The sequence below is a fragment of the Passer montanus genome, unplaced genomic scaffold, assembly GCF_014805655.1.
Source record: "Passer montanus isolate IOZ18808 unplaced genomic scaffold, ASM1480565v1 scaffold367, whole genome shotgun sequence".
Lineage (NCBI taxonomy): Eukaryota > Metazoa > Chordata > Aves > Passeriformes > Passeridae > Passer > Passer montanus.
This window is the reverse complement of record NW_024368452.1, coordinates 15,764-39,346: the sequence shown is the minus strand read 5'-3', so window position 1 is coordinate 39,346 and position 23,583 is coordinate 15,764. Positions and strand designations below refer to the sequence as shown.

General features: G+C 64.5%; 6 protein-coding genes across 6 annotated transcripts in view; 4 read left to right on the top strand and 2 right to left on the bottom strand.

Annotated features, from left to right (window-relative positions):
* Positions 1-1,317, top strand: part of GCDH (glutaryl-CoA dehydrogenase) — a 2,488-nt gene extending 1,171 nt beyond the window's left edge. Inside the window, exons 4-7 of the mRNA XM_039716838.1 lie at positions 156-259; positions 347-472; positions 549-709; positions 783-1,317. Of these exons, the coding sequence (XP_039572772.1) occupies positions 156-259; positions 347-472; positions 549-709; positions 783-862 (471 nt within the window). The 3' untranslated portion in view covers positions 863-1,317. The remainder of the gene's footprint in view (positions 1-155; positions 260-346; positions 473-548; positions 710-782) is intronic.
* An 88-nt stretch (positions 1,318-1,405) lies between these two features.
* On the bottom strand, positions 1,406-2,996 carry SYCE2 (synaptonemal complex central element protein 2). The gene is made up of 3 exons (XM_039716839.1): positions 2,855-2,996; positions 1,993-2,164; positions 1,406-1,743 (listed from the first exon to the last, which is right to left on the bottom strand). The coding sequence occupies exons 1-3, from the start codon at positions 2,959-2,961 to the stop codon at positions 1,549-1,551; spliced, it is 474 nt and encodes a 157-aa protein (XP_039572773.1). The 5' UTR covers positions 2,962-2,996; the 3' UTR covers positions 1,406-1,548.
* Positions 2,997-4,328: 1,332 nt separating this feature from the next.
* On the bottom strand, positions 4,329-10,080 carry FARSA (phenylalanyl-tRNA synthetase subunit alpha). The gene is given in 10 exon segments (XM_039716835.1): positions 4,329-4,523; positions 4,606-4,720; positions 4,977-5,054; positions 5,123-5,424; positions 5,818-6,006; positions 6,076-6,204; positions 6,283-6,375; positions 9,063-9,237; positions 9,288-9,447; positions 9,536-10,080. Coding segments are annotated over 10 exon segments (1,509 nt in total). The 5' UTR covers positions 9,698-10,080; the 3' UTR covers positions 4,329-4,417.
* Positions 10,081-10,361: 281 nt separating this feature from the next.
* Positions 10,362-16,237, top strand: LOC120505887 (calreticulin-like). Its single transcript, XM_039716833.1, has 10 exons — positions 10,362-10,537; positions 12,278-12,379; positions 12,447-12,650; positions 12,735-12,829; positions 12,899-13,108; positions 13,347-13,460; positions 13,535-13,748; positions 15,910-16,011; positions 16,079-16,201; positions 16,233-16,237. The coding sequence occupies exons 1-10, from the start codon at positions 10,441-10,443 to the stop codon at positions 16,235-16,237; spliced, it is 1,266 nt and encodes a 421-aa protein (XP_039572767.1). The 5' UTR covers positions 10,362-10,440.
* On the top strand, positions 15,793-17,658 carry LOC120505888 (calreticulin-like). The gene is made up of 6 exons (XM_039716834.1): positions 15,793-16,011; positions 16,079-16,282; positions 16,367-16,461; positions 16,531-16,740; positions 16,979-17,092; positions 17,166-17,658. Exons 2-6 carry the CDS (start codon positions 16,249-16,251, stop codon positions 17,394-17,396), a joined length of 684 nt encoding a protein of 227 aa, XP_039572768.1. The 5' UTR covers positions 15,793-16,011; positions 16,079-16,248; the 3' UTR covers positions 17,397-17,658.
* Positions 17,659-17,779: 121 nt separating this feature from the next.
* Positions 17,780-23,572, top strand: RAD23A (RAD23 homolog A, nucleotide excision repair protein). Its single transcript, XM_039716832.1, has 7 exons — positions 17,780-17,963; positions 19,766-19,990; positions 20,371-20,532; positions 20,752-20,755; positions 21,801-21,994; positions 22,066-22,221; positions 23,257-23,572. The coding sequence occupies exons 1-7, from the start codon at positions 17,892-17,894 to the stop codon at positions 23,368-23,370; spliced, it is 927 nt and encodes a 308-aa protein (XP_039572766.1). The 5' UTR covers positions 17,780-17,891; the 3' UTR covers positions 23,371-23,572.
* Positions 23,573-23,583: the final 11 nt, after the last annotated feature.

The following is a 23,583-nucleotide window of genomic DNA, read 5'->3' as shown; positions in this document are numbered from 1 at the left end:
ACGGGGGGGGGTCCCGGTGGGATGGGGAGGGGTCCCGGTGGGATGGGAGGGTCCCGGTGGGACGGGGCGGGTCCCGGTGGGATGCAGGGGGTCCTGATGGAACGGGGGTGCTCCGGGTGGGTCGGGGGGTCCCGGTGACACCCCCCGTCCCCCAGGGCCCCTTCGGCTGCCTGACCCAGGCGCGTTACGGCATCGCCTGGGGCGCGCTGGGCGCCGCCGAGGCCTGCCTGGAGACGGCGCGGCAGTACGTGCTCGACAGGTAACGGGGGGCTGGGGGCGCGCTCCGGGGGGGCCCCACCGCCCCCCGCCCCTCCAAACCTCAGCGCCCCCCTCCCCTGCCCGGCAGGAAGCAGTTTGGGGGCCCGCTGGCCCGGAACCAGCTGGTGCAGAGGAAGCTGGCGGACATGGTGACCGAGATCACGCTGGGGCTGCACGCCTGCCTGCGGCTCGGCCGCCTCAAGGACGAGGGCAGGTGGGTGCCGCCGTGCCCGGGGGGGTCCCGGGGGGTCCCCGCGGGGCTCAGCGTGTCCCCGGGCGCGTCCCCCCAGGGCTGCCCCCGAGATGGTGTCGATGCTGAAGCGGAACTCGTGCGGGAAGGCGCTGGGCATCGCCCGGGACGCGCGGGACATGCTGGGGGGCAACGGCATCTGCGACGAGTTCCACGTCATCCGGCACCTCATGAACCTCGAGGCCGTCAACACCTACGAGGGTACGGCGGGGAGGGGGCCCGGGGGCTCCCCGGGGGGGTCGGGGGGCTGTGCTGAGCGTGGGGATCCCCGCAGGCACCCACGACATCCACGCGCTGATCCTGGGCCGCGCCATCACCGGCATCCAGGCCTTTGCCCCGGCCAAGGGGGCCTAGAGGGGACACAGCAGAGGGCACGGCGGGGACGCGGTGGCACCGCCGGGGACCGGCTCTGCTCCTCGCGGCGAGGGGCGCCAGGAGATGTGGCACTGAGCGGGGCCAGTGCCACCAACCAGAGCCAGGCGTCCCCAGAAGTGTCACTGGCGGGACCCGGTGTCACCAAGGACATCCCGTGTCGTTGATGGGACCCAGTGCCACCAGCCACACATCGTGCCACCGACAGGACCCAGTGTCACCAACGGGACCAGGTGTCACCAAGGACATCTTGTGTCATTGATGGGACCCAGTGCCACCCCAGCCAAACCTCGTGCCACCAGCGGGACTCGGTGTCACCGACAGGACTCGGTGTCACCCAGGGGACCCCGCTGGTGCTGGCGCCGTGCCCGGTGCCACCCCGGTGCCTTCGCCACCCCCGTGGCCAATAAACGGTGGGACAGCCCCTCCATGCCAGCCCTGCTTGTCAGCGTTAATCAACCTGCCAGGACCCAGCTCTGCCCTCTCTGGGGGGGGTCACAGCCCAGCCGAGCCCCCCAATCCAGCTTTTGGGTCAGCTTCAGCCCTTTATTTGTTCCAACCACCAACAGCAACACAAAAGCCCTTTGGGGCCAAAATCCCCCTTTGGCCTGGCACGGCCCCGCGGTGCCGCGGCTTTTGGGGGGTCCCGCGGCTTTCTGGGGGTGCCCTCAGGCCTCGTGCTGCAGGCAGAGGTCCTGGTAAGCCGCCTCCACGGTGCAGCAGACGCCGCGCAGCTCGGCCTGCGCCTCCTCCACGCGCTGCAGCACCTCGCCGAGCGCCTGCAGCCGCTCCTGGATCATGCCGTTGTGGAAGCCGTAGCGGCGGAAGAGCCGCTCCTCCAGCTGCTCCGCCAGCTCCGAGACCTGCCCGAGCGGGGCCGCGGCTCGTCCGGCCCGAGCCCCCCGAGCCCGGCGTGGGGACAAGGGGGGGGCAGCGCGGGGGACATCGGGGGCCGCTGGAAGCGGGGCCGGGGGCAGCTGCGGGGGGCTCGGGGGGCTCCCCCCGGCCGGGCTGCGCAGCTGCCCCCACGGCCGGGCTCTGGTGCCGGCAGAGCGGGCGGAATAACGCGGTGCCCCGGGGGAAGGGAGGGAGGGGAGCCGCTCCGAGCTTACCTTGAGCAGCAGCCCGTCCCTGACGCCGCTCAGCTCCGTGTGCGCTTCCTCGCGGCCGCGGTTGATGCGGCCGAGCGCGCCCTGCACCCGCCGCTGCAGCCCCGCCACGGCGGCGTCCAGCGAGGCGAAGAAGGCGGAGGAGCGGGGAGCCAGCGCTGGCCCCGCGCACGGCCTCGGGCGGGACACGGCACCCTCACCGAGCGGCGGGGACAGGGCACAGGGGGCGGGGAGGGACGGGGGACAGCTCGCGGGGGACAGGGAGGGACAGGGAGGGAAGGGGGACAGCCCACGGGGGACAGGGACTCCCATCAGGGCCGGGGTCACACAAGGACAGGGACCTTTTGAGGGGCACAGAGCCCATGGGGACAGGGCGAGGGACATCCCTGCCCCAGCACGGGAATGTCCCCATCACACAGGGACAGGGACCCCCATGAGGTCACACAAGGACAGGGACCCCGATCAGGGCCGGGGTCACACAGGGACAGGGACCCTCTGAGGGGCACCGAGCCCTTGGGGACAGGGCAAGGAACATTTCTGCCCCATCAGGGCCGGGGTCACACAGGGACAGGGACCCCGATCAGGGCCGGGGTCACACAAGGACAGGGACCCCCATCAGGGCCGGGGTCACACAGGGACAGGGACCCCCATGAGGTCACACAGGGACAGGGACGCCCCCCCCATCAGGGCTGCTCCCCCTGCCAGGGCCCCACGCCCCCGGCACAGGGACGGGCTGTGCGCCGCGCCAGCCCCGCTAATTGGGAATCCCCCTCTAATTAACGCTGTGACACGCGCGTCCCCCTCCTCCGCTCATCCCCCCGCTGGTTTGGCTCGGTTGTGGCCGCGGGTCCGGGGGAAGCGGTACCTGGCCGGCTCCTCACCGGGGGGCTCGTCCTCGCCCGGTTCCGCCGGGAACGGGCTCTGTCCCGCCGCCGCCTCCGCCTCGGGGCCCTCCGGCTCCTCCCGCGACATCCCGGCCCCGGGGGGCTGCAGGGAAGGGCCCGGCTGGGGCCGGTACCGGGGCTGGATCGGGCACCGAGCCGGGATGGGGTCGGTACCGGGGCTGGATCGGGCACCGAGCCTTGTTTGGGCCGGGATCCCGGGCTGGGGTCGGTACCGGGGGTCCGGCTCCTCCCGCGACATCCCGGCCCCGGGGGGCTGCAGGGAAGGGCCCGGCTGGGGCCGGTACCGGGGCTGGATCGGGCACCGAGCCGGGATGGGGTCGGTACCGGGGCTGGATCGGGCACCGAGCCGGGATGGGGCCGGTACCGGGGCTGGATCGCGGCTCCAAGCCCGGTTCGGGCCGGTAGCGGAGGTGGATTGGGCACCGAGCCGGGCTGGGGCCGGTACCGGGCCACCAAACCGGGCTGGGGCCGGTACCGGTACGGGGTGGGGCTCTCGCTGGAGCGAGGGGTGGGATCGGGGCTTCAGGCCCGGCTCGGGCCGGTGCCGGGTTCGGGGTCCAGGCCCGGCTCGGGCCGGTACCAGGGGTGGATCAGGACACTAAGCCCGGCTGGGCCGGTACCGGGGATCGGATCAGGGCTTCAGGCCCGGCTCGGGCCGGTGCCGGGTTCGGGGTCCAGGCCCGGCTCGGGCCGGTACCAGGGGTGGATCAGGACACTAAGCCCAGCTCGGGCCGGTACCGGGGATGGGATCGGGCATTAAGCCCGGCTGGGCCGGTACCGGGGATCGGTTCGGGCTCCAGGCCCGGCTCGGGCCGGTACCAGGGGTGGATCAGGACACTAAGCCCGGCTGGGCCGGTACCGGGGGATCGGATCAGGGCTCCAAGCCCGGCTGGGCCGGTACCGGGGGTAGATTGTGCTCCAGGCCCGGCTCGGGCCGGTGCCGGCGGTGGGATCGGGCTCTAAGCCCGGCTCGGGCCGGGATCCCGGGCTCGGGCCGGTGCCGGGGGTGGGCTGGGGGCTCCAAGCCCTGCTGGGGCCGGTGCCGGGGGCCGATCGGGGCTCGGGCCGGTGCCGGTTCGGGGCCGTACCTGCGACCCTCGGCCGCCCCTCAGCACGCCGCCCTCACGGGGCTCCGCGGGGCGGGCACCACCGCCGCCCAATCAGCGCCCGCCATTCACACCTCGGCGCTGCTGATTGGAGCCCGTTGGGAGCCCAGGGGATGATTGGCACCTGCGCGGGCCAATGGGCGGGCAGGAAAAGGCAGTGGCGGGAAGGGCCCGGGGGTCCCGGGGGTCTCGGGGGTCTCGGGGGTCCCGAGGGGTCCCGGGCCGGTCTCGGGGGTCCCGGGCCGGTCTCCGCTTCCCCAGCGCCGTGCGACGCCACGAGGTGACAATAAACCCGCGGTTCCCTTGCCCAGCACACAGACACACAGAGGCAGCGCAGGACACCGGCCTTTATTGGGGACGGGACCCCTCCGGGGACGGGACCCCTCCCCACGAAGGAGGGGACCCCCGGGGCGGGGGTCACGCGTCCAGGCGGCACATGGGGCTGTCGTAGACCATCTGCAGGTTGACGCGGTGCCCCACGAGCTCGCGGATGTTGTTGATGCCGTATTTGATCATGGTGGGGCTGGGGGAGGCGGGGTTGGGGAGGGGGCGCAGCGGGTGGGGGGCCCACAGCGGGGTCCCCCCCCCCAGAGACCCCCACTCACCGCTCCAGCGAGAGCCCCCAGGCGATGACGGAGACGTTGTCGGGGAGCCCCATGGGCAGCAGCAGCTCGGGGCGGAAGACCCCCGAGTTCCCCACCTCCACCCACTTCTTCAGCCCTGGGGAGGGGGCGCGAGGGTGGGCTGGGGCACCCCACAGACCCCCTCCCCAAATTGGGACCCCGGAGCGCTCCCCCTCTCCAGGGAACTCATCCCCAGCTCCAAGAGGAGCCCCCCAGGACCCCAACAGGAGCCCCCCAAGCCCCCCCATCTCCAGCAGGAGACCCCCAGGACCCCAATAGGAGCCCCCCAGGACCCCAAGAGGAGCTCCCCAAGCCCCCCATCTCCAGCAGGAGCCCCCCGGGACCCCCCTCACCCTGGTGGTAGCTGAACACCTCCATGCTGGGCTCCGTGTAGGGGTTGTAGGCGGGTTTGAAGCGCAGCTGCGAGATCCCTGGGGGCGCGGGGCGGGTCAGGGGGGCTCCGAGGGGGCTGGGGTCCCTCCCCGCGCCCCCCGCCTACCCAGCTTGGTGAAGAACTGGCGCAGGGTGCCCATGAGGTGGCCCAGGGTGAGCCCCCGGTCGGCCACCAGCCCCTCGACCTGGTGGAACTCGGCCAGGTGCGTGGCGTCCAGGCTCTCGTTGCGGAACACGCGGTCGATGGAGAACAGCTTCACGGGGGTGAACTTCTCCTGGCGTGGGGAGGGGGACGGGGCGGCCGTGGGGGGGCAGCTGGGACCCCCAGACTGCCCCGCAGCTGCTCGGGTGGCCCCCAAATTGCTGCGAGGTTCCTGAGCCCCCCAAAACAACGCCGAGACTCCCGTGCTGGTCTGAGCGCCCCAAATCCCACTGACACCTCAAATCCCACTGATCTGGCGTGGGGAGGGGGACAGGGCGGCCGTGGGGGGCAGCTGGGACCCCCAGACTGCCCCGCAGCTGCTTGGGTGGCCCCCAAATTGCTGCGAGGTTCCTGAGCCCCCCAAAACAACGCTGAGCCTCCTACACTGCTCTGAGTGCCCCAAATCCCACTGACACCTCAAATCCCGCTAATCTCCCCCAAAATCCCACTAATACCCCCCAGAATCCCTCTCTTCCTCCTCATGGCAGTACTCCCCAAGGTCCCCCAAGCCCCCAGACCCACCCAGAGCCCCCAAAACAACGCTGAGCCTCCTACGCTGCTCTGAGCGCCCCAAATCCCACTGACACCCCAAATCCCACTGATGCCCCCCAAAACCCCTCTCTTCCTTCTCACGGGGGGCTCAGCAGCTCCCCGAGCCCCCCCAGCACCCACCCAGCAGGAAGAAGGTGTCGTGCTGGTCGCGGGCCGGGTGCTGCTGCGGCTGGAAGAGCGCGTCGAAGTTCCAGAAGGAGCTCTCCACGAAATTGTCCGTGGGCATCTCCGTGAAGCTGGGCACGCGGGGGTTAACTCGGGGCTGGGGGGGGCCGCGTGCCGCCCCCCACAAGCCCCCCACTCACCCCATCTCCAGGAAGATCTGGCGCAGCTCCGAGCGCACCTTGAGCAGCGGGTGCAGGTGCCCGCAGGCCGGGGGCAGCCCCAGCGAGCAGAAGTTGTAGGGTTTGAAGGGCAGCCGGCGCCAGGAGCCCCTGCAGGGCGGGCGGGGGGTCAGGGCAGGGCCCGCCGGGGGTCCCGGGGGGGTCCTGGGGGTCCCGGGGGGCACCTACGTGGCGATCATGTCCGCGGTGAGCTCGGCGTGCGGCCGCGGCACGGCCGTGCTGAAGGCGCTGCCCTTGCGGATCCAGAAGGACTTGAGGGTCCTGGGGGGGCACGGGGGGCGTGGGGGGGCGGCCAGGGCCCCCCGAGCCCCCCCGCTGCTTTAATTAGGGCTGGCTTCGTTAATGGGCTGCTTTAATTAGGGCTGGCTTCGTTAACGAGCGGCTTCACGGGTTTTATGTGGTGTTTCAGTGACGGAAATTTTACACAGAGGCTTTGATTGGGGTGCCAGGTCATGGAAATCTTCATTTGGGTGAGATTAATTGGGCTGATAACTGATTAAAATCTTCATTTGGGTGAGATTAATTGGGCTGCTAGATCATGGAAATCCAGTTTTGGGTGGGATTAATTGAGCTGCTAGACCACTGACCGCTGGAATCTCAATTTTACCGAGATTAATTGAGCTATTAGATCATAGAAATCTTCATTTGGGCGACATTAACTGGGGTGATAACTCATTAAAATCTTCTTTTGGGTGAGATTAATTGGGCTGCTAGACCACTGACCACTGAAATATCAATTTTACTGAGATTAATTGAGCTATTAGATCATAGAAATCTTCATTTGGGCGACATTAACTGGGGTGATAACTCATTAAAATCTTCTTTTGGGTGAGATTAATTGGGCTGCTAGATCATGGAAATCCAGTTTTGGGTGGGATTAATTGGTCTGATAACTCATTAAAATCTTCTTTTGGGTGAGATTAATTGGGCTGCTAGATCACGGAAATCTTGATTTGGGTGGGATTAATTGGACTGTCAGATTATTGAAATCTTCATTTAGGAGAGATTAATTGGGCTGCTAGATTATTGAAATCTTCGTTTGTCTCAGATTAATTGGGCTCTTAGATCATTGAAATCTTCATTAGAGTAAGATTAATTGAGCTGCTAGATCATGGAAATCCAGTTTTGGGTGGGATTAATTGGGCTGTTAGATTACTGAAATTTTCATTTAGGAGAGATTAATTGGGCTGCTAGATTGTGGAAATCATCTGGCTGAGATTAATTGGGCTGTCAGATTATTGAAATCTTCATTTGTCTCAGATTAATTGGGCTCTTAGGTCATTGAAATCTTCATTTGGGTGAGATTAATTGAACTACTACATCACTCAAATCCTGATTTTACTGAGGTTAATTGGGCGGCTAGATTATTGAAATCTTGATTTGAATCTTCATTTGTCTCAGATTAATTGGGCTCTTAGGTCATTGAAATCTTCATTTGGGTGAGATTAATTGAACTGCTACATCACTCAAATCCTGATCTTACTGAGGTTAATTGGGCTGCTAGATTATTGAAATCTTGATTTGGAAGAGATTAATTGGGCTATTAGATCATGAAAATCTTGATTTTACTGAGATTAATTTGGCTGTTAAATGATGGAAATCATTTGGCTGAAATTAACGGGGCTGTTGGATTACTGAAATCTTCGTTTGGGTGAGATTAATCGGGCTGATAAACGATTGAAATTTTGATTTGGGTGAGATTAATTGGACTGCTAGATTATTAAAATCTTGATTTCACTGAGATTAATTGGGCTGCTAAATTATTGAAATCTTGATTTTACAAAGATTAATTGGGCTGCTAAATTATTGAAATCTTGATTTTACTGAGATTGTGAGATTAATCGGGCTGATAAACGATTGAAATTTTGATTTGGGTGAGATTAATTGGACTGCTAGATTATTAAAATCTTGATTTCACTGAGATTAATTGGGCTGCTAAATTATTGAAATCTTGATTTTACAAAGATTAATTGGGCTGCTAAATTACTGAAATCTTGATTTTACCGAGATTGGGCTGTTGGATTACTGAAATCTTCATTTGGGTGAGATTAATCGGGCTGATAAACGAGTGAAACTTTGATTTGGGTGAGATTAACTGGACTGCTAGATTATTGAAATCTTGATTTTACAGAGATTAATTGGGCTGCTAAATTATTGAAATCTTGATTTTACTGAGATGAACTGGGCTGCTAAATTATTGAAATCTTGATTTCACTGAGATTAATTGGGCTGCTAAATTATTGAAATCTTGATTTCACTGAGATTAATTGGGCTGCTAAATTATTGAAATCTTGATTTCACTGAGATTAATTGGGCTGCTAAATTATTGAAATCTTGATTTCACTGAGATTAATTGGGCTGCTAAATTACTGAAATCTTGATTTTACAGAGATTAATTGGGCTGCTAAATTACTGAAATCTTGATTTTACCGAGATTAATTGGGCTGTTACCCAACCCAAACCCTGGGGACGAGACGTTCCCAGCCCAAAACCACAACAAAACCCCCAAAGAACGGAACGAAAACCCACCAGCCAGCCCTGCTAATTAACGAGAAGGACACAATTAAGGGGCTAATTAGCTGCCCCACTCACACTTCCAGCAGCAGCTTCCTCCTCTTGAGCTCGGCGCGCTCGCGCTCGGGCAGGGCCCCCCCGGCCCGGAGCTGCTGCAGCTGCTGCTGCACCACGTCCTGCACCTGGGGCACCTGGGGGGCACGGGGGGCACGGCCCGGGGGGGCTCAGCCAGTGCCAGGCCCAGGAGACCCCTCCCCAAATAGCTCTGACCCCCAGGGCCCCCCCGGCCCGGAGCTGCTGCAGCTGCTGCTGCACCACGTCCTGCACCTGGGGCACCTGGGGGGCACGGGGGGCATGGGGGGCACGGCCCGGGGGGGCACGGCCCACTCAGCCCAGTGCCAACAATTAAGGGGCTAATTAGCTGCCCCACTCACACTTCCAGCAGCAGCTTCCTCCTCTTGAGCTCGGCGCGCTCGCGCTCGGGCAGGGCCCCCCCGGCCCGGAGCTGCTGCAGCTGCTGCTGCACCACGTCCTGCACCTGGGGCACCTGGGGGGCACGGGGGGCATGGGGGGCACAGCCAGGCCCAGGAGACCCCTCCCCAAATGGCTCTGACCCCCAGGGCCCCCCCGGCCCAGAGCTGCTGCAGCTGCTGCTGCACGGCGTCCTGCACCTGGGGCACCTGGGGGGCACGGGGGGGGCAGCCCCGCCTCGGGCAGGCTCCGGAACAGCCGCGCCTCGGGGCTGCCGTCCCGCAGCACCTCCTCGCCCTCGGCGCTCAGCTCCCAGCGCGTGGCCGTCCGCGCCTCCGCCTCGATCACCTGCGCCGGGAGAACCGGGAGCACCGGGGGCAGCGGGATCAGCGCGGCCCGCGCGGGCCCCGCGCCGCCCCGGCCCCGCCGCGCGCACCTCGCCCAGCGCCTGCAGGCTCTTCACGGCGCCCACCAGCTCCTGGTGGTCCACGCCGAGCTGGGCGGCGGCCTCGAGGCTGCAGAGCCCGCCGGGAGCCGGCGCCTGCTGCAGCCGCGCCAGGAGCCGCTCGGCCACGCTGGGCGCCATGCTGGGCGCCATGACCGGAAGAGACGGCGCGCCCCGCCGGAAGTGGCGGCGGCTCGCCGGAAGTGCCGCGCCGGGGAGGGAGGAGGTGGAGGTGGCGCCGTCGCCATCTTGGGTGTGGCGCCATGTTGGGTGTGGCGGGGGCGCGCGGGTGGCTGTGACGTCACGGAGCGGCGCGATGACGTCATGCGGCGCTAAAGCGGCTCCTCCGCGGGCTGATCGGGCCCGGAGCGGCCCCCAGGCCTGGGCTCACCTTCACCTGCCGTGACATCACCCAACCGATGACATCACCCCCGCGTCACGGCGCGGTGCGGAGGCAGAGGCGAGCGGGAGGCCGCCCCAGGCCGCGCGCCCGCCGCCCCCTCCCCATGTTCCCGATTTCCCCTCAATTTCCCGCTCCCCCCCCATTCTTGGGCCTGTCCCTTTAAGGGCGCGCTCCCCACGTGACCCCCGGAGCGAGGCGGGGGGGGGCGTCTCCCTCCGAACGCGTGGTCGCTCCTCATTGGCCCTCGCGCTCAGCCAATGGGAAGCGGCCATCTGGGACGCCAACGTTCGGGGGCGCCGGCGCCGCCGGCGGGCGGGCGGGCGGCCAATGGGAGCGGGCCGCGCGCGGGCTGGGGCCAATGGCAGCGCGGCGGAGGCGGGGCGAGGGGCGGCGGGAGTATAAGAGGCGGCGGCGCCGCCTCCCCCCTCCGCAGTGCCGGGCGGCGCCGGGCCGGACGGAGCGCAGCGGAGCGAGCGTGCCCTGAGCCCCCGCCATGAGCCCCCTCAGCCTCCTCGCCCCCGCGCTGCTCGGGGCCCTCCTGGCGGCCGCCGGCCCCACCCAGTTCTTCCGCGAGGAGTTCGGGGATGGAGGTGAGGGAGGGGCCGGGGCGGGGGTCGCTGAGGGCGGGGCCTAAGGGGGGCTCCTGAGGGGAAGGGGTGGGGGGGGCGGTGCCTGAGGGGGCCCGGGGGTGTCTGAGGGGAGGCAGGAGGATGGGAGGCCCCTCTTGTGTTGTGTGAGGGGGGAGAACGGAGGGGCCTTCCCGTCTTTTCTGAGGGGAGAATGGGGGGGTTCTCCTGTGATCTGTGAGGGGAGAAAATGGCAGGGCTCCCGATGACTTCCGAGGGGAGAAAGGGGGGCTCATGTATTTTCTGAGGGGAGAAAATTGGGGGCCCCCCCCCCCCCACAAGCTGTGAGGGGCGAATGGAGTGATCCTCTGTGTTCTTTAAAGAAAAAATGGGGGGATTTCTCTGTTCTATGAGGGGATTCTCCTGTGATCTGTGAGAGTAGAAAATGAGAGGGCTCTCGATGACTTCTGAGGGGAGAAGGGGGGGCAAAGTATTTTCTGAGGGGAGAATGGGGGGGTTCTCCTGTGATCTGTGAGGGTAGAAAATGGGAGGGCTCTCGATGACTTCTGAGGGGAGAGGGGGGGGGCAAAGTATTTTCTGAGGGGAGAGAATTAAGTAATATTCCCCCCTCCCAAGCTGTGTTCTGTGAGGGGTTCTTTAAAGAAAAAATAGGGAGATTACTCTGTTCTGTGAGGGGAGAATGGCGGGAGCCTCCGGTGATCTCTGAGGGGGAAAAAGAGGAAATTATTCTGCGTTCTGTGAGGGCAGAGAAGGGGCAGCCCCGCGTGCTCCCTGAGGTGACAGGGACACAGGAGCCACTCCTCAGCTGTGGCAGAGCAGGTGGAACAGAGGGAAAGCAGCAGGAAAAGGATCACGAGGAGCACAGAGAGAGCTCCTGGGGAGCTCTGCAACCCTAAAACCACCCAGGAACAGACCCAAAGGGAGAAAAAGAGGAAATTCTTCTGCGTTCTGTGAGGGCAGAGAAGGGGCAGCCCCGCGTGCTCCCTGAGGTGACAGGGACACAGGAGCCACTCCTCAGCTCTGGCTGTGGGGACAGCGAGGCTGAGGGGGCTGAGGGAAGGGCCAGGGAGGGTGGGGGGCTCAGGGCCAGCCCTGGGCGGGCAGAGCAGGTGGAACAGGGTGAAAAGAGCAGGAAAAGGATTGTGAGGAGCACAGAGAGAGCTCCTGGGGAGCTCTGCCACCCTAAAACCACCCAGGAACAGACCCGGGGAAGGGCCAGGAAGGGTGGGGGGCTCTGGGCCAGCCCTGAGCAAGCAGAGCAGGTGGAACAGGGTGAAAAGAGCAGGAAAAGGATTGTGAGGAGCACAGAGAGAGCTCCTGGGGAACTCTGCCTTCCTCTGCCACCCTAAAACCATGCAGCAGAGACCCGGGGAGGGGGCACAGGAGGGGTTTGGGGTGCAGAGCCAGGCCTGGGTGGGCAGAGCAGGTGGAGCAGGGTGAAAAGAGCAAGAAAAGGATTGTGAGGAGCATAGAGAGAGCTCCTGGGGAACTTTGCCTTCCTCTGCAACCCTAAAACCAGCCAGGAACAGAGCCGGGGAAGGGCCAGGAAGGGTTTGGGGGTGCAGAGCAGGTGGAACAGGGTGAAAGCAGCAGGAAAAGGATCCCGAGGAGCACGGAGAGAGCTCCTGGGGAACTCTGCAACCCTAAAACCAGCCCGAGCAGCCCCGGGGGGGCACAGGAGGGGTTTGGGGGCGCAGGGCCAGCCCCGGAGGGTCCCGGGGCGCTGACCCTGCCCTCCCACAGACGCCTGGAGCAGCCGGTGGGTGGAATCCAAGCACAAACCCGACTACGGGCGCTTCGTGCTCACCGCCGGCAAGTTCTACGGCGACGCCGAGAAGGACAAAGGTGAGCGGGGCCGGCGGGGTGGGAGGAGCCGCGGGCCGCGCAGTTCCTCACCGCCCCCGCCCCGCAGGCATCCAGACCAGCCAGGACGCGCGCTTCTACGCCCTGTCGTCGCGCTTCGAGCCCTTCAGCAACCGCGACAGGACGCTGGTGCTGCAGTTCACCGTGAAGCACGAGCAGAACATCGACTGCGGCGGCGGCTACGTCAAGCTCTTCCCGGCCAGCCTGAGCCAGGAGGACATGCACGGCGACTCCGAGTACAACATCATGTTCGGTGCGCCTCCCCCGGCGTCCCCCCAGCCCCCCCGGGTGGGCTCAGCCCCTCGCTGAGCCCCCCTCCTCGCCATGCCCCCCCCAGGCCCCGACATCTGCGGCCCCGGCACCAAGAAGGTGCACGTGATCTTTAACTACAAAGGCAAGAACGTGCTGATCAACAAGGACATCCGCTGCAAGGTGGGTCTGGGGGTGCTGGGTGCCCCTCGGGGGGTGCCCGGCCCTGCTGAGCCCCCCCGTGCCCCCCAGGACGACGAGTTCACCCACCTGTACACGCTGGTGGTGCGGCCGGACAACACGTACGAGGTGAAGATCGACAACGCCCGCGTGGAGTCGGGGAGCCTGGAGGAGGACTGGGACTTCCTGCCCCCCAAGAAGATCAAGGACCCCGAGGCCAAGAAACCCGAGGACTGGGACGAGCGGGCCAAGATCGACGACCCCGAGGACACCAAGCCCGAGGTGGGGATGGGGGCTTTGGGGGAGCTCTGAGGGGTCTTGGGGAGGGCCCGGGGGTCTCCCGGCGCTGTGGGGGTCTTGTGAAAAGGCAGGAGAATGGGGGGACTGGGGAGGGTTGGGGAGTGGAGGGAGGTTTGTGGCACCGTCCTGGGGGGCAGAGCAGCCCCTGGGGGGGCACAGCAGCCCCTTGGGGGGGCACAGCAGCCCCCTGAGCCCCCCCTGAGCCCCCAGCCCCCCGCAGGACTGGGACAAGCCCGAGCACATCCCCGACCCCGAGGCCAAGAAGCCGGAGGACTGGGACGAGGAGATGGACGGGGAGTGGGAGCCCCCCGTCATCCAGAACCCCGAGTACAAGGTGAGGCTGGGGGGCCTCGGGGGGGGCCGGGGAGGGGGCTGAGCCCCCCCTGAGCCCCCCGTTGCGCCCCCCAGGGCGAGTGGAGGCCGCAGCAGATCGACAACCCCAACTACAAGGGCAAGTGGGTGCACCCCGAGATCGAGAACCCCGAGTACAGCCCCGACCCGCTGCTCTACGCCTACGACAGCTTCGGCGTCATCGGCCTCGACCTCTGGCAGGTCAGGGGGGGCCCGGGGGCTGCCACCCTAAAACCATGCAGCAGAGACCCGGGGAGGGGGCACAGGAGGGGTTTGGGGTGCAGAGCCAGGCCTGGGTGGGCAGAGCAGGTGGAGCAGGGTGAAAAGAGCAAGAAAAGGATTGTGAGGAGCATAGAGAGAGCTCCTGGGGAACTTTGCCTTCCTCTGCAACCCTAAAACCAGCCAGGAACAGAGCCGGGGAAGGGCCAGGAAGGGTTTGGGGGTGCAGAGCAGGTGGAACAGGGTGAAAGCAGCAGGAAAAGGATCACGAGGAGCACAGAGAGAGCTCCTGGGGAGCTCTGCCACCCTAAAACCATGCAGCAGAGACCCGGGGAGGGGGCACAGGAGGGGTTTGGGGTGCAGAGCCAGGCCTGGGTGGGCAGAGCAGGTGGAGCAGGGTGAAAAGAGCAAGAAAAGGATTGTGAGGAGCATAGAGAGAGCTCCTGGGGAACTTTGCCTTCCTCTGCAACCCTAAAACCAGCCAGGAACAGAGCCGGGGAAGGGCCAGGAAGGGTTTGGGGGTGCAGAGCAGGTGGAACAGGGTGAAAGCAGCAGGAAAAGGATCACGAGGAGCACAGAGAGAGCTCCTGGGGAGCTCTGCCACCCTAAAACCACCCAGGAACAGACCCGGGGAAGGGCCAGGAAGGGTGGGGGGCTCTGGGCCAGCCCTGGGCGGGCAGAGCAGGTGGAACAGAGTGAAAGCAGCAGGAAAAGGATCACGAGGAGCACAGAGAGAGCTCCTGGGGAGCTCTGCCACCCTAAAACCACCCAGGAACAGACCCGGGGAAGGGCCAGGAAGGGTGGGGGGCTCTGGGCCAGCCCTGGGCGGGCAGAGCAGGTGGAACAGAGTGAAAGCAGCAGGAAAAGGATCACGAGGAGCACAGAGAGAGCTCCTGGGGAGCTCTGCCACCCTAAAACCACCCAGGAACAGACCCGGGGAAGGGCCAGGAAGGGTGGGGGGCTCTGGGCCAGCCCTGGGCGGGCAGAGCAGGTGGAACAGAGTGAAAGCAGCAGGAAAAGGATCACGAGGAGCACAGAGAGAGCTCCTGGGGAGCTCTGCCACCCTAAAACCATGCAGCAGAGACCCGGGGAGGGGGCACAGGAGGGGTTTGGGGTGCAGAGCCAGGCCTGGGTGGGCAGAGCAGGTGGAGCAGGGTGAAAAGAGCAAGAAAAGGATTGTGAGGAGCACAGAGAGAGCTCCTGGGGAGCTCTGCTTTCCTCTGCAACCCTAAAACCAGCCAGGAACAGAGCCGGGGAAGGGCCAGGAAGGGTTTGGGGGTGCAGAGCAGGTGGAACAGGGTGAAAGCAGCAGGAAAAGGATCACGAGGAGCACAGAGAGAGCTCCTGGGGAGCTCTGCCACCCTAAAACCACCCAGGAACAGACCCGGGGAAGGGCCAGGAAGGGTGGGGGGCTCTGGGCCAGCCCTGGGCGGGCAGAGCAGGTGGAACAGAGTGAAAGCAGCAGGAAAAGGATCACGAGGAGCACAGAGAGAGCTTCTGGGGAGCTCTGCCACCCTAAAACCATGCAGCAGAGACCCGGGGAGGGGGCACAGGAGGGGTTTGGGGTGCAGAGCCAGGCCTGGGTGGGCAGAGCAGGTGGAGCAGGGTGAAAAGAGCAAGAAAAGGATTGTGAGGAGCATAGAGAGAGCTCCTGGGGAACTTTGCCTTCCTCTGCAACCCTAAAACCAGCCAGGAACAGAGCCGGGGAAGGGCCAGGAAGGGTTTGGGGGTGCAGAGCAGGTGGAACAGGGTGAAAGCAGCAGGAAAAGGATCACGAGGAGCACAGAGAGAGCTTCTGGGGAGCTCTGCCACCCTAAAACCACGCAGCAGAGACCCGGGGAAGGGGCACAGGAGGGGTTTGGGGTGCAGAGCCAGGCCTGGGTGGGCAGAGCAGGTGGAACAGGGTGAAAACAGCAAGAAAAGGATTGTGAGGAGCACAGAGAGAGCTCCTGGGGAGCTCTGCTTTCCTCTGCCACCCTAAAACCAGCCAGGAACAGACCCGGGGAAGGGGCACAGGAGGGGTTTGGGGGTGCAGAGCAGGTGGAACAGGGCGAAAGCAGCAGGAAAAGGATCACGAGGAGCACGGAGAGAGCTCCTGGGGAACTCTGCAACCCTAAAACCAGCCCGAGCAGCCCCGGGGGGGCACAGGAGGGGTTTGGGGGCGCAGGGCCAGCCCCGGAGGGTCCCGGGGCGCTGACCCTGCCCTCCCACAGACGCCTGGAGCAGCCGGTGGGTGGAATCCAAGCACAAACCCGACTACGGGCGCTTCGTGCTCACCGCCGGCAAGTTCTACGGCGACGCCGAGAAGGACAAAGGTGAGCGGGGCCGGCGGGGTGGGAGGAGCCGCGGGCCGCGCAGTTCCTCACCGCCCCCGCCCCGCAGGCATCCAGACCAGCCAGGACGCGCGCTTCTACGCCCTGTCGTCGCGCTTCGAGCCCTTCAGCAACCGCGACAGGACGCTGGTGCTGCAGTTCACCGTGAAGCACGAGCAGAACATCGACTGCGGCGGCGGCTACGTCAAGCTCTTCCCGGCCAGCCTGAGCCAGGAGGACATGCACGGCGACTCCGAGTACAACATCATGTTCGGTGCGCCTCCCCCGGCGTCCCCCCAGCCCCCCCGGGGGGGCTCAGCCCCTCGCTGAGCCCCCCTCCTCGCCGTGCCCCCCCCAGGCCCCGACATCTGCGGCCCCGGCACCAAGAAGGTGCACGTGATCTTTAACTACAAAGGCAAGAACGTGCTGATCAACAAGGACATCCGCTGCAAGGTGGGTCTGGGGGTGCTGGGTGCCCCTCGGGGGGTGCCCGGCCCTGCTGAGCCCCCCCGTGCCCCCCAGGACGACGAGTTCACCCACCTGTACACGCTGGTGGTGCGGCCGGACAACACGTACGAGGTGAAGATCGACAACGCCCGCGTGGAGTCGGGGAGCCTGGAGGAGGACTGGGACTTCCTGCCCCCCAAGAAGATCAAGGACCCCGAGGCCAAGAAACCCGAGGACTGGGACGAGCGGGCCAAGATCGACGACCCCGAGGACACCAAGCCCGAGGTGGGGATGGGGGCTTTGGGGGAGCTCTGAGGGGTCTTGGGGAGGGCCCGGGGGTCTCCCGGCGCTGTGGGGGTCTTGTGAAAAGGCAGGAGAATGGGGGGACTGGGGAGGGTTGGGGAGTGGAGGGAGGTTTGTGGCACCGTCCTGGGGGGCAGAGCAGCCCCTGGGGGGGCACAGCAGCCCCTTGGGGGGGCACAGCAGCCCCCTGAGCCCCCCCTGAGCCCCCAGCCCCCCGCAGGACTGGGACAAGCCCGAGCACATCCCCGACCCCGAGGCCAAGAAGCCGGAGGACTGGGACGAGGAGATGGACGGGGAGTGGGAGCCCCCCGTCATCCAGAACCCCGAGTACAAGGTGAGGCTGGGGGGCCTGGGGGGGGCCGGGGAGGGGGCTGAGCCCCCCCTGAGCCCCCCGTTGCGCCCCCCAGGGCGAGTGGAGGCCGCAGCAGATCGACAACCCCAACTACAAGGGCAAGTGGGTGCACCCCGAGATCGAGAACCCCGAGTACAGCCCCGACCCGCTGCTCTACGCCTACGACAGCTTCGGCGTCATCGGCCTCGACCTCTGGCAGGTCAGGGGGGGCCCGGGGGAGGAGGAGGAGGACGAGGAAGAGCCCGAGGCCGAGGAGGCGGAGGCGGCCCCGCGGGACGAGCTCTGAGGGCCCCGCGCGGCCCCTTCTGTCTCTGTGAGACCTGGACTCTTTTGTACGGGCCCGGCCGAGCCCGGAGCGGCCCCGGGCCCGCAGCGGCGCCGGGGGCCGGGCCCGGAGCGGCACCGGCGCCGCGCGGGCCGCACTCAGGACCAGCGCCGGGGACGTTGCGGGGCGGGCTGGGCGGGGGGTGGAGCACCGGCGGTGTCGCACGGGACTGTACGGGGGGGTGTCGCCATTCGGTTTCTATTAAATTAACCGCGGTCCCGGCTCCGCTGTCCGCTCGTTCTTCCCGCGCCATGTTGCGCCCGCCGCCATTTTGTGCCGCCGCCGCGCGTCACGTGACGAGGAAACGGCCGCGCCCCCCCGTCCCGCGCGCCGGCGCGCCGTGACGCACTTCCGGCGCCGCGGCGGAAGCGGCGGGGCCGCCTAAGATGGCGGCGGCGTGAGTTGCATGTTGTGGGGCCGCCGGGAGGAGCCGCCGCCGCCCGCGCCCGTCCCGCCATGGCGGTCACCGTCACGCTCAAGACGCTGCAGCAGCAAACCTTCAAGATCCGCATGGAGCCGCACGAGACGGTGAGGGCGCGGCCGCGCCCCCCCCGCCGCCCTCACGGCGCTCCCGCCGCGGCGGCGCCTCCGGGGCCTCCGGTCCGGGGGGCTCGGGGGGCGCCGGTGGCCCCGCTTCGGGGGGGTCGCTCCTCGTTTTTGGGGCTCCGGTGCCCCCGCTTTGGGGCTCGGGGGGCTCCGGGTCCGCCCCTTTCTGGGGGTCCCGGTTGTTGAGACCCCGGGGGGGTTTGGGGAGAATTTTGGGAATATTTGGGGTTGGGAGGATCCCTGGGGTTTTTTTGGGGGAGAATTTTTAGGAATATTTGGGGTTTGGAGAATCCCTGGGGGTTTTTTTTGGGGAGAATTTTGGGAATATTTGGGGTTTGGAGAATCCCTGGGGGTTTTTTTTGGGGAGAATTTTTTAGGAATATTTGGGGTTGGTGCCTTCCTTGGGTGTCCTCTGAGGAGATTTACTCAGGAAAATTCTTTGAGAACATTTGGGATTCGTGGCCCCTCTCAGGGATCTTCTGGGGAGATTTTTTAGGAATATTTGGGATTTATGCTTCTCTTGGGGTTTATTTGGAGAGATTTTTTGTTTTTTTGGAAGATTCTTTAGGAGTATTTGGGGTTTGTGCCTCTTTTCGGGGATGATTTGTGGGGATTTATTTAGGAAAATTCCTTGGGAACATTTGGGATTTGTGGCTCTTCTCAGGGCTCAGTTGGGGGGATTTATTTGGGGAGATTATTTGGGAATATTGAGGCTTTGTGCCTCCCCTGAGGATTATTTGAGAGGATATTTTTGGGGGGATTATTTGGGGTTTTTGTTTCTCCTGTGGAGATCTGTTCTGGAAGGTTTTCAGAAATATTTGGGATTTGTGCCTCCATTTGTGGAGATTCCTTTGGGGAGGTTTTTTAGGAACGTTTGGGATTTGTGGCTGCCCTTGTGCAGGTTTATTTGGGGAGATGTTTTGGGGATATTTGGGATTTCTGCCTCACTTGGGGAGGTTTGCTCAGGAAGGTTCTCTGGGACCATTTGGGATTGGTGCCTGCCCTGCTCCGGGACGGCTCTGGGGGCTCTGGGTGGGCTCTGGGTGGGTTCCAGGGGGCTCTGGGTGGGTTCTGGGTGGGCTCTGGGTGGTTCTGGGTGGGCTCTGGGTGGGTTCCAGCAGTGTCTGGGTGGTTCTGGGTGGGTTCTGGGGGTCTCTGGGTGGTTCTGGGGGTCTCTGGGTGGTTCTGGGGGGCTTTGAGTGGTTCTGGGTGGTTTTTGGGGGGCTCTGTGTGGTTCTGGGTGCTTCTGGGTGGTCTCGTGAGTGGGTTCTGGGTGGTTCCAGGGGTCTCTGGGTGGTTCTGGGTGGTTTTGGGGGTCTCTGGGGGGGTTCCAGCGGTGTCTGGGTGGCTCTGGTTGGTTCCTGGGGTCTCTGGGTGGTCTCTGGGTAGTTCTGGGTGGGTTCCGAGGGTCTCTGAGTGGGTTCTGGGTGGGTTCTGGGTGGTTTCTGGGGCTCTCTGGGTGGCTCTGGGGGATTTTGGGGCACTCTGGGTGATTCCGGGGCTGTCTGGGGCTCTCTGGGTGGGTTCCTAGGGGTTCCCGGGGGTCCCTGGGGGTCTCCGGGCCCCCCTGACCCCCCCTGGGGCGCAGGTGCAGGCTCTGGGTGGGTTCCCAGGGGTCTCTGGGGGTCCCTGGGGGGTTTTTGAGGCCCCCTGACCCCCCTGGTGCAGGTGCGGGCTCTGGGTGGGTTCTGGGTGGGTTCCCGGGGGTCTCTGGGTGGGTTCCCAGGGGTCTCTGGGGGTCTCTGGGGGGGCTTTTGAGGCCCCCTGACCCCCCCGGGGCGCAGGTGCGGGCCCTGAAGGAGAAGATCGAGGCCGAGAAGGGCAGCGAGGCGTTCCCCGTGGCCGGCCAGAAGCTGATCTACGCCGGCAAGATCCTGAGCGACGACGTGCCCATCCGCGAGTACCGCATCGACGAGAAGAACTTCGTGGTGGTCATGGTCACCAAGGTGGGCTGGGGGCTGGGGGGCCCTCAGGGGGCTGGGGGAGGGAGCTGGGGGTCCCTCTGCAAAGCTGGAGGGGGCTGGGAGCCATTTCGGGGATCCCTGAGGGGTTCTGAGAGGGATTTGGGGGTCCCTGGGTAAGATTTGGAGGGTCTGAGAGGTCTCTGAGCCACTTAGGAGAATCCTGAGGGGTCCTGGGGAGGGATTTGGGGGTCCCCGGGAGGGTTTGGGGGGTCTCAGGGCCATTTGGGGGAACCCTGAGGGGTCTCTGGGGGGTATTTGGGGGTCTCAGGGCCATTTGGGGGATCCCTGAGGGGTCCTGGGGGGGATCTGGGGTCCCCAGGGAGCCTTGGAGGGTCCCAAAGCCCCTTGGTCTCTGGGTGGGTTCCCAGGGGTCTCTGGGTGGTCCCTGGGGGTCTCTGGGCCCCCCTGACCCCCCTGGGGCGCAGGTGCGGGCCCTGAAGGAGAAGATCGAGGCCGAGAAGGGCAGCGAGGCGTTCCCCGTGGCCGGCCAGAAGCTGATCTACGCCGGCAAGATCCTGAGCGACGACGTGCCCATCCGCGAGTACCGCATCGACGAGAAGAACTTCGTGGTGGTCATGGTCACCAAGGTGGGCTGGGGGCTGGGGGGCCCTCAGGGGGCTGGGTGGCCACACCCCCTGAGGCCCCGCCCACTGGGGGTGGAGCTAAACATTCGTAAATTACCTTGTTCATTGTTGGAGGTGTGGTCTGGGGTAAGCCACACCCCTTTCCGTGGGATATGTGTGAGCCACGCCTCTTTGGGGGCGTGGTCTGTGAGGGTGGAGGGAGTCCATGTGGCCCCACCCCAGCCAGGTACGGTTTGGGGGGAGAAAGGGGTGTGGTCTCCCCACGCCCCATTGTGGGTGTGGTTTATCGGTATCTCCTTGTGGGTGTGGCTTATCTGTGCCCAATTTTGGGCGTGGTTTATCCACGCCCTATTGTGGGTGTGGCTTATTCACACTGCAGCATCAGTGCAGTTTAACCCCACCCCATTGTGGGCGTGGCTCTTTCACACCCCATTGTGGGCGTGGCTTATCTAGCTCATTGTGGGCGTGGTTTATTCACACAGCATCATGGGTGCAGTTTAACCACACCCCATTGTGGGCGTGGTTTATCTGTGCCCCATTGTGGGCGTGGTTTATTCACACCCCCCGGTGGGTGTGGTTTATCCACGCCCCATGGTGGGCGTGGTTTATTCACGCCCCATGGTGGGTGTGGTTTATTCACGCCCCATGGTGGGTGGGGTTTACTCATGGCCACACCCCCTGAGGCCCCGCCCACTTGGGGTGGAGCTAAGCACTCATAAATTACCTTGTTCATTGTTGGAGGTGTGGTCTGGGGTAAGCCACACCCCTTTCTGTGGGATATGTGTAAGCCCCGCCTCTTTGGGGGCGTGGTCTGTGATGGTGGAGGGAGTCCGTGTGGCCCCATCCAGGTACGGTTTGGGCGGAGAAAGGGGTGTGGTCTCACCACGCCCCTTTGTGGGTGTGGCTTATCGGTATCTCCTTGTGGGTGTGGTTTATCTGTGCCCGATTTGGGGCGTGGTTTATCCATGCTCTCTTGTGGGTGTGGCTTATCAATATCTCATTGTGGGAGTGGTTTATCTGTGCCCCATGGTGGGTGTGGTTTATCCATGCTCTATTGTAGGTGTGGCTTATCAATATCTCATTGTGGGTGTGGTTTATTCACACCCCATTGTGGGTGGGGTTTACTCACACCCCACGGTGGGTGTGGTTTATCCACGCCCCACGGTGGGTGTGGTTTATCTGTGCCCCATTGTGGGTGTGGTTTATTCACACCCCATGGTGGGTGTGGTTTATTCACACCCCATTGTGGGTGTGGTTTATTCACGCCCCAGGGTGGGTGTGGTTTATTCACACCCCCCGGTGGGCGTGGCCTCACCTGCCGGCCCCGCCCCCAGGCGAGAACCCGCTGGAGTTCCTGCGGGAGCAGCCGCAGTTCCAGAACATGCGCCAGGTGATCCAGCAGAACCCGGCGCTGCTCCCGGCGCTGCTGCAGCAGCTGGGCCAGGAGAACCCCCAGCTGCTCCAGGTACCCCCGAGCCCCCCAAAACCCCCCTGAGCCCCCCAAAACCCCGAGCTGAGCACAGCCCTGCCCCCCAGCAAATCAGCCAGCACCAGGAGCAGTTCATCCAGATGCTGAACGAGCCGCTGGGCGAGCTGGGCGAGCTGGAGGGCGAGGTGGGGGCCATGGGCGACGAGGCCCCCCAGATGAACTACATCCAGGTGACCCCGCAGGAGAAGGAAGCCATAGAGAGGGTGAGCGGGGCTGGGGGCTGGGGCTGGGGGAAAACGCCGGGTTTGAACCCAAAACGGGCCTGGGGGCGGTGCCGCCCGCAGGGGATGGGGGGGGGGCTGTAATTAGCATCCAAAGGTAATTAACAGTGGTGGGGAATGGTTTTAGGAGTCAGAGTCAGGGGGAAATAGGAAATAGGGTTATTAGGATCTAGGGTTAATGGAGACGTGCTATATTTAGCATCCAGAGTTAATTAAGAATGACAGGAAATGGTTTTAGGGGTCGGAGAGAGTGGGAAATGGGAAATAGGGTTATTAGGATCTAGGGTTAATGGGGGCGACATTGGGGACAGGCTGCGGGACACCCGCACCGCCCTGGGACAGGGATGGGCGTTGGGGACGGACCGGGGGACATGGGGACAGACCGGGGGACACGGGGACAGACGGACATGGGGATAGGGGACATTGGGGACAGGCTGCGGGCCACCCGCGCCGCCCTGGGACGGGACGGGCGTTGGGGACGGACAGAGGGACACGGGGACAGACCGGGGGACACGGGGACATGGGGACACAGGGACACACGGACACCGTGCCATAATTAGCATCCACAGTTAATTAGCACTGATGGGAAATGCCCTTTTTAGGGCATTCCCAGAGTGAACAGGAAACAGAAAATAGGATTAATTAGGGCTTGGGTTAATGGGGTCAGGAGGGGGCACCAGTGGGATCCGGGGTCCCTGGGGTCAGTGGGTGCCCTCAGCAGGGCCGGGGGTCCCGGGGTGGGGGTCCCAGGGCAGAGGTCCCAGGGTGGGGGTCCCATTCTGGGGGTCCTGTTCTGGGGTCAGCAGGGTTGGGGGTCCCGGGGCTGGGGGTCCCGGGGTGGGGGTCCTGTTCTGGGGGTCCTGTTCTGGGGTCAGCAGGGCCGGGGGTCCAGGGCTGGGGGTCCCTGGGGTCAGCAGGGCTGAGGGTCCCAGGGCGGGGGTTCTGGGGGTCCCCAGGGCGGGGGCTCCGTCCTGGGGGTCCCGCTCGGGGTCCGGCCCTGCTGAGACCCCGCCCCAGCTGAAGGCGCTGGGCTTTCCCGAGAGCCTGGTGATCCAGGCCTACTTCGCCTGCGAGAAGAACGAGAACCTGGCGGCCAACTTCCTGCTCAGCCAGAACTTCGACGACGACTGAGGGACCCCCGGCCCTCCCCCCGCCCTGGGGGGCTCCTCTGCCTCGGGGGGGCCCCCGCGCCGCGTGGGGGGGGTTGGGAACGCTCCAGCCTGGGGGGGGGATGGGGACCCCCAGCCCTGCCCCCACCCCGGGAGCAGGGGGAGCCCCTCCCTGCCCTTGGGGGGGGTCTCAGCCCCCCAGCTTTCTCCTGGCCCCCCTCCCCAAAAAAAAACC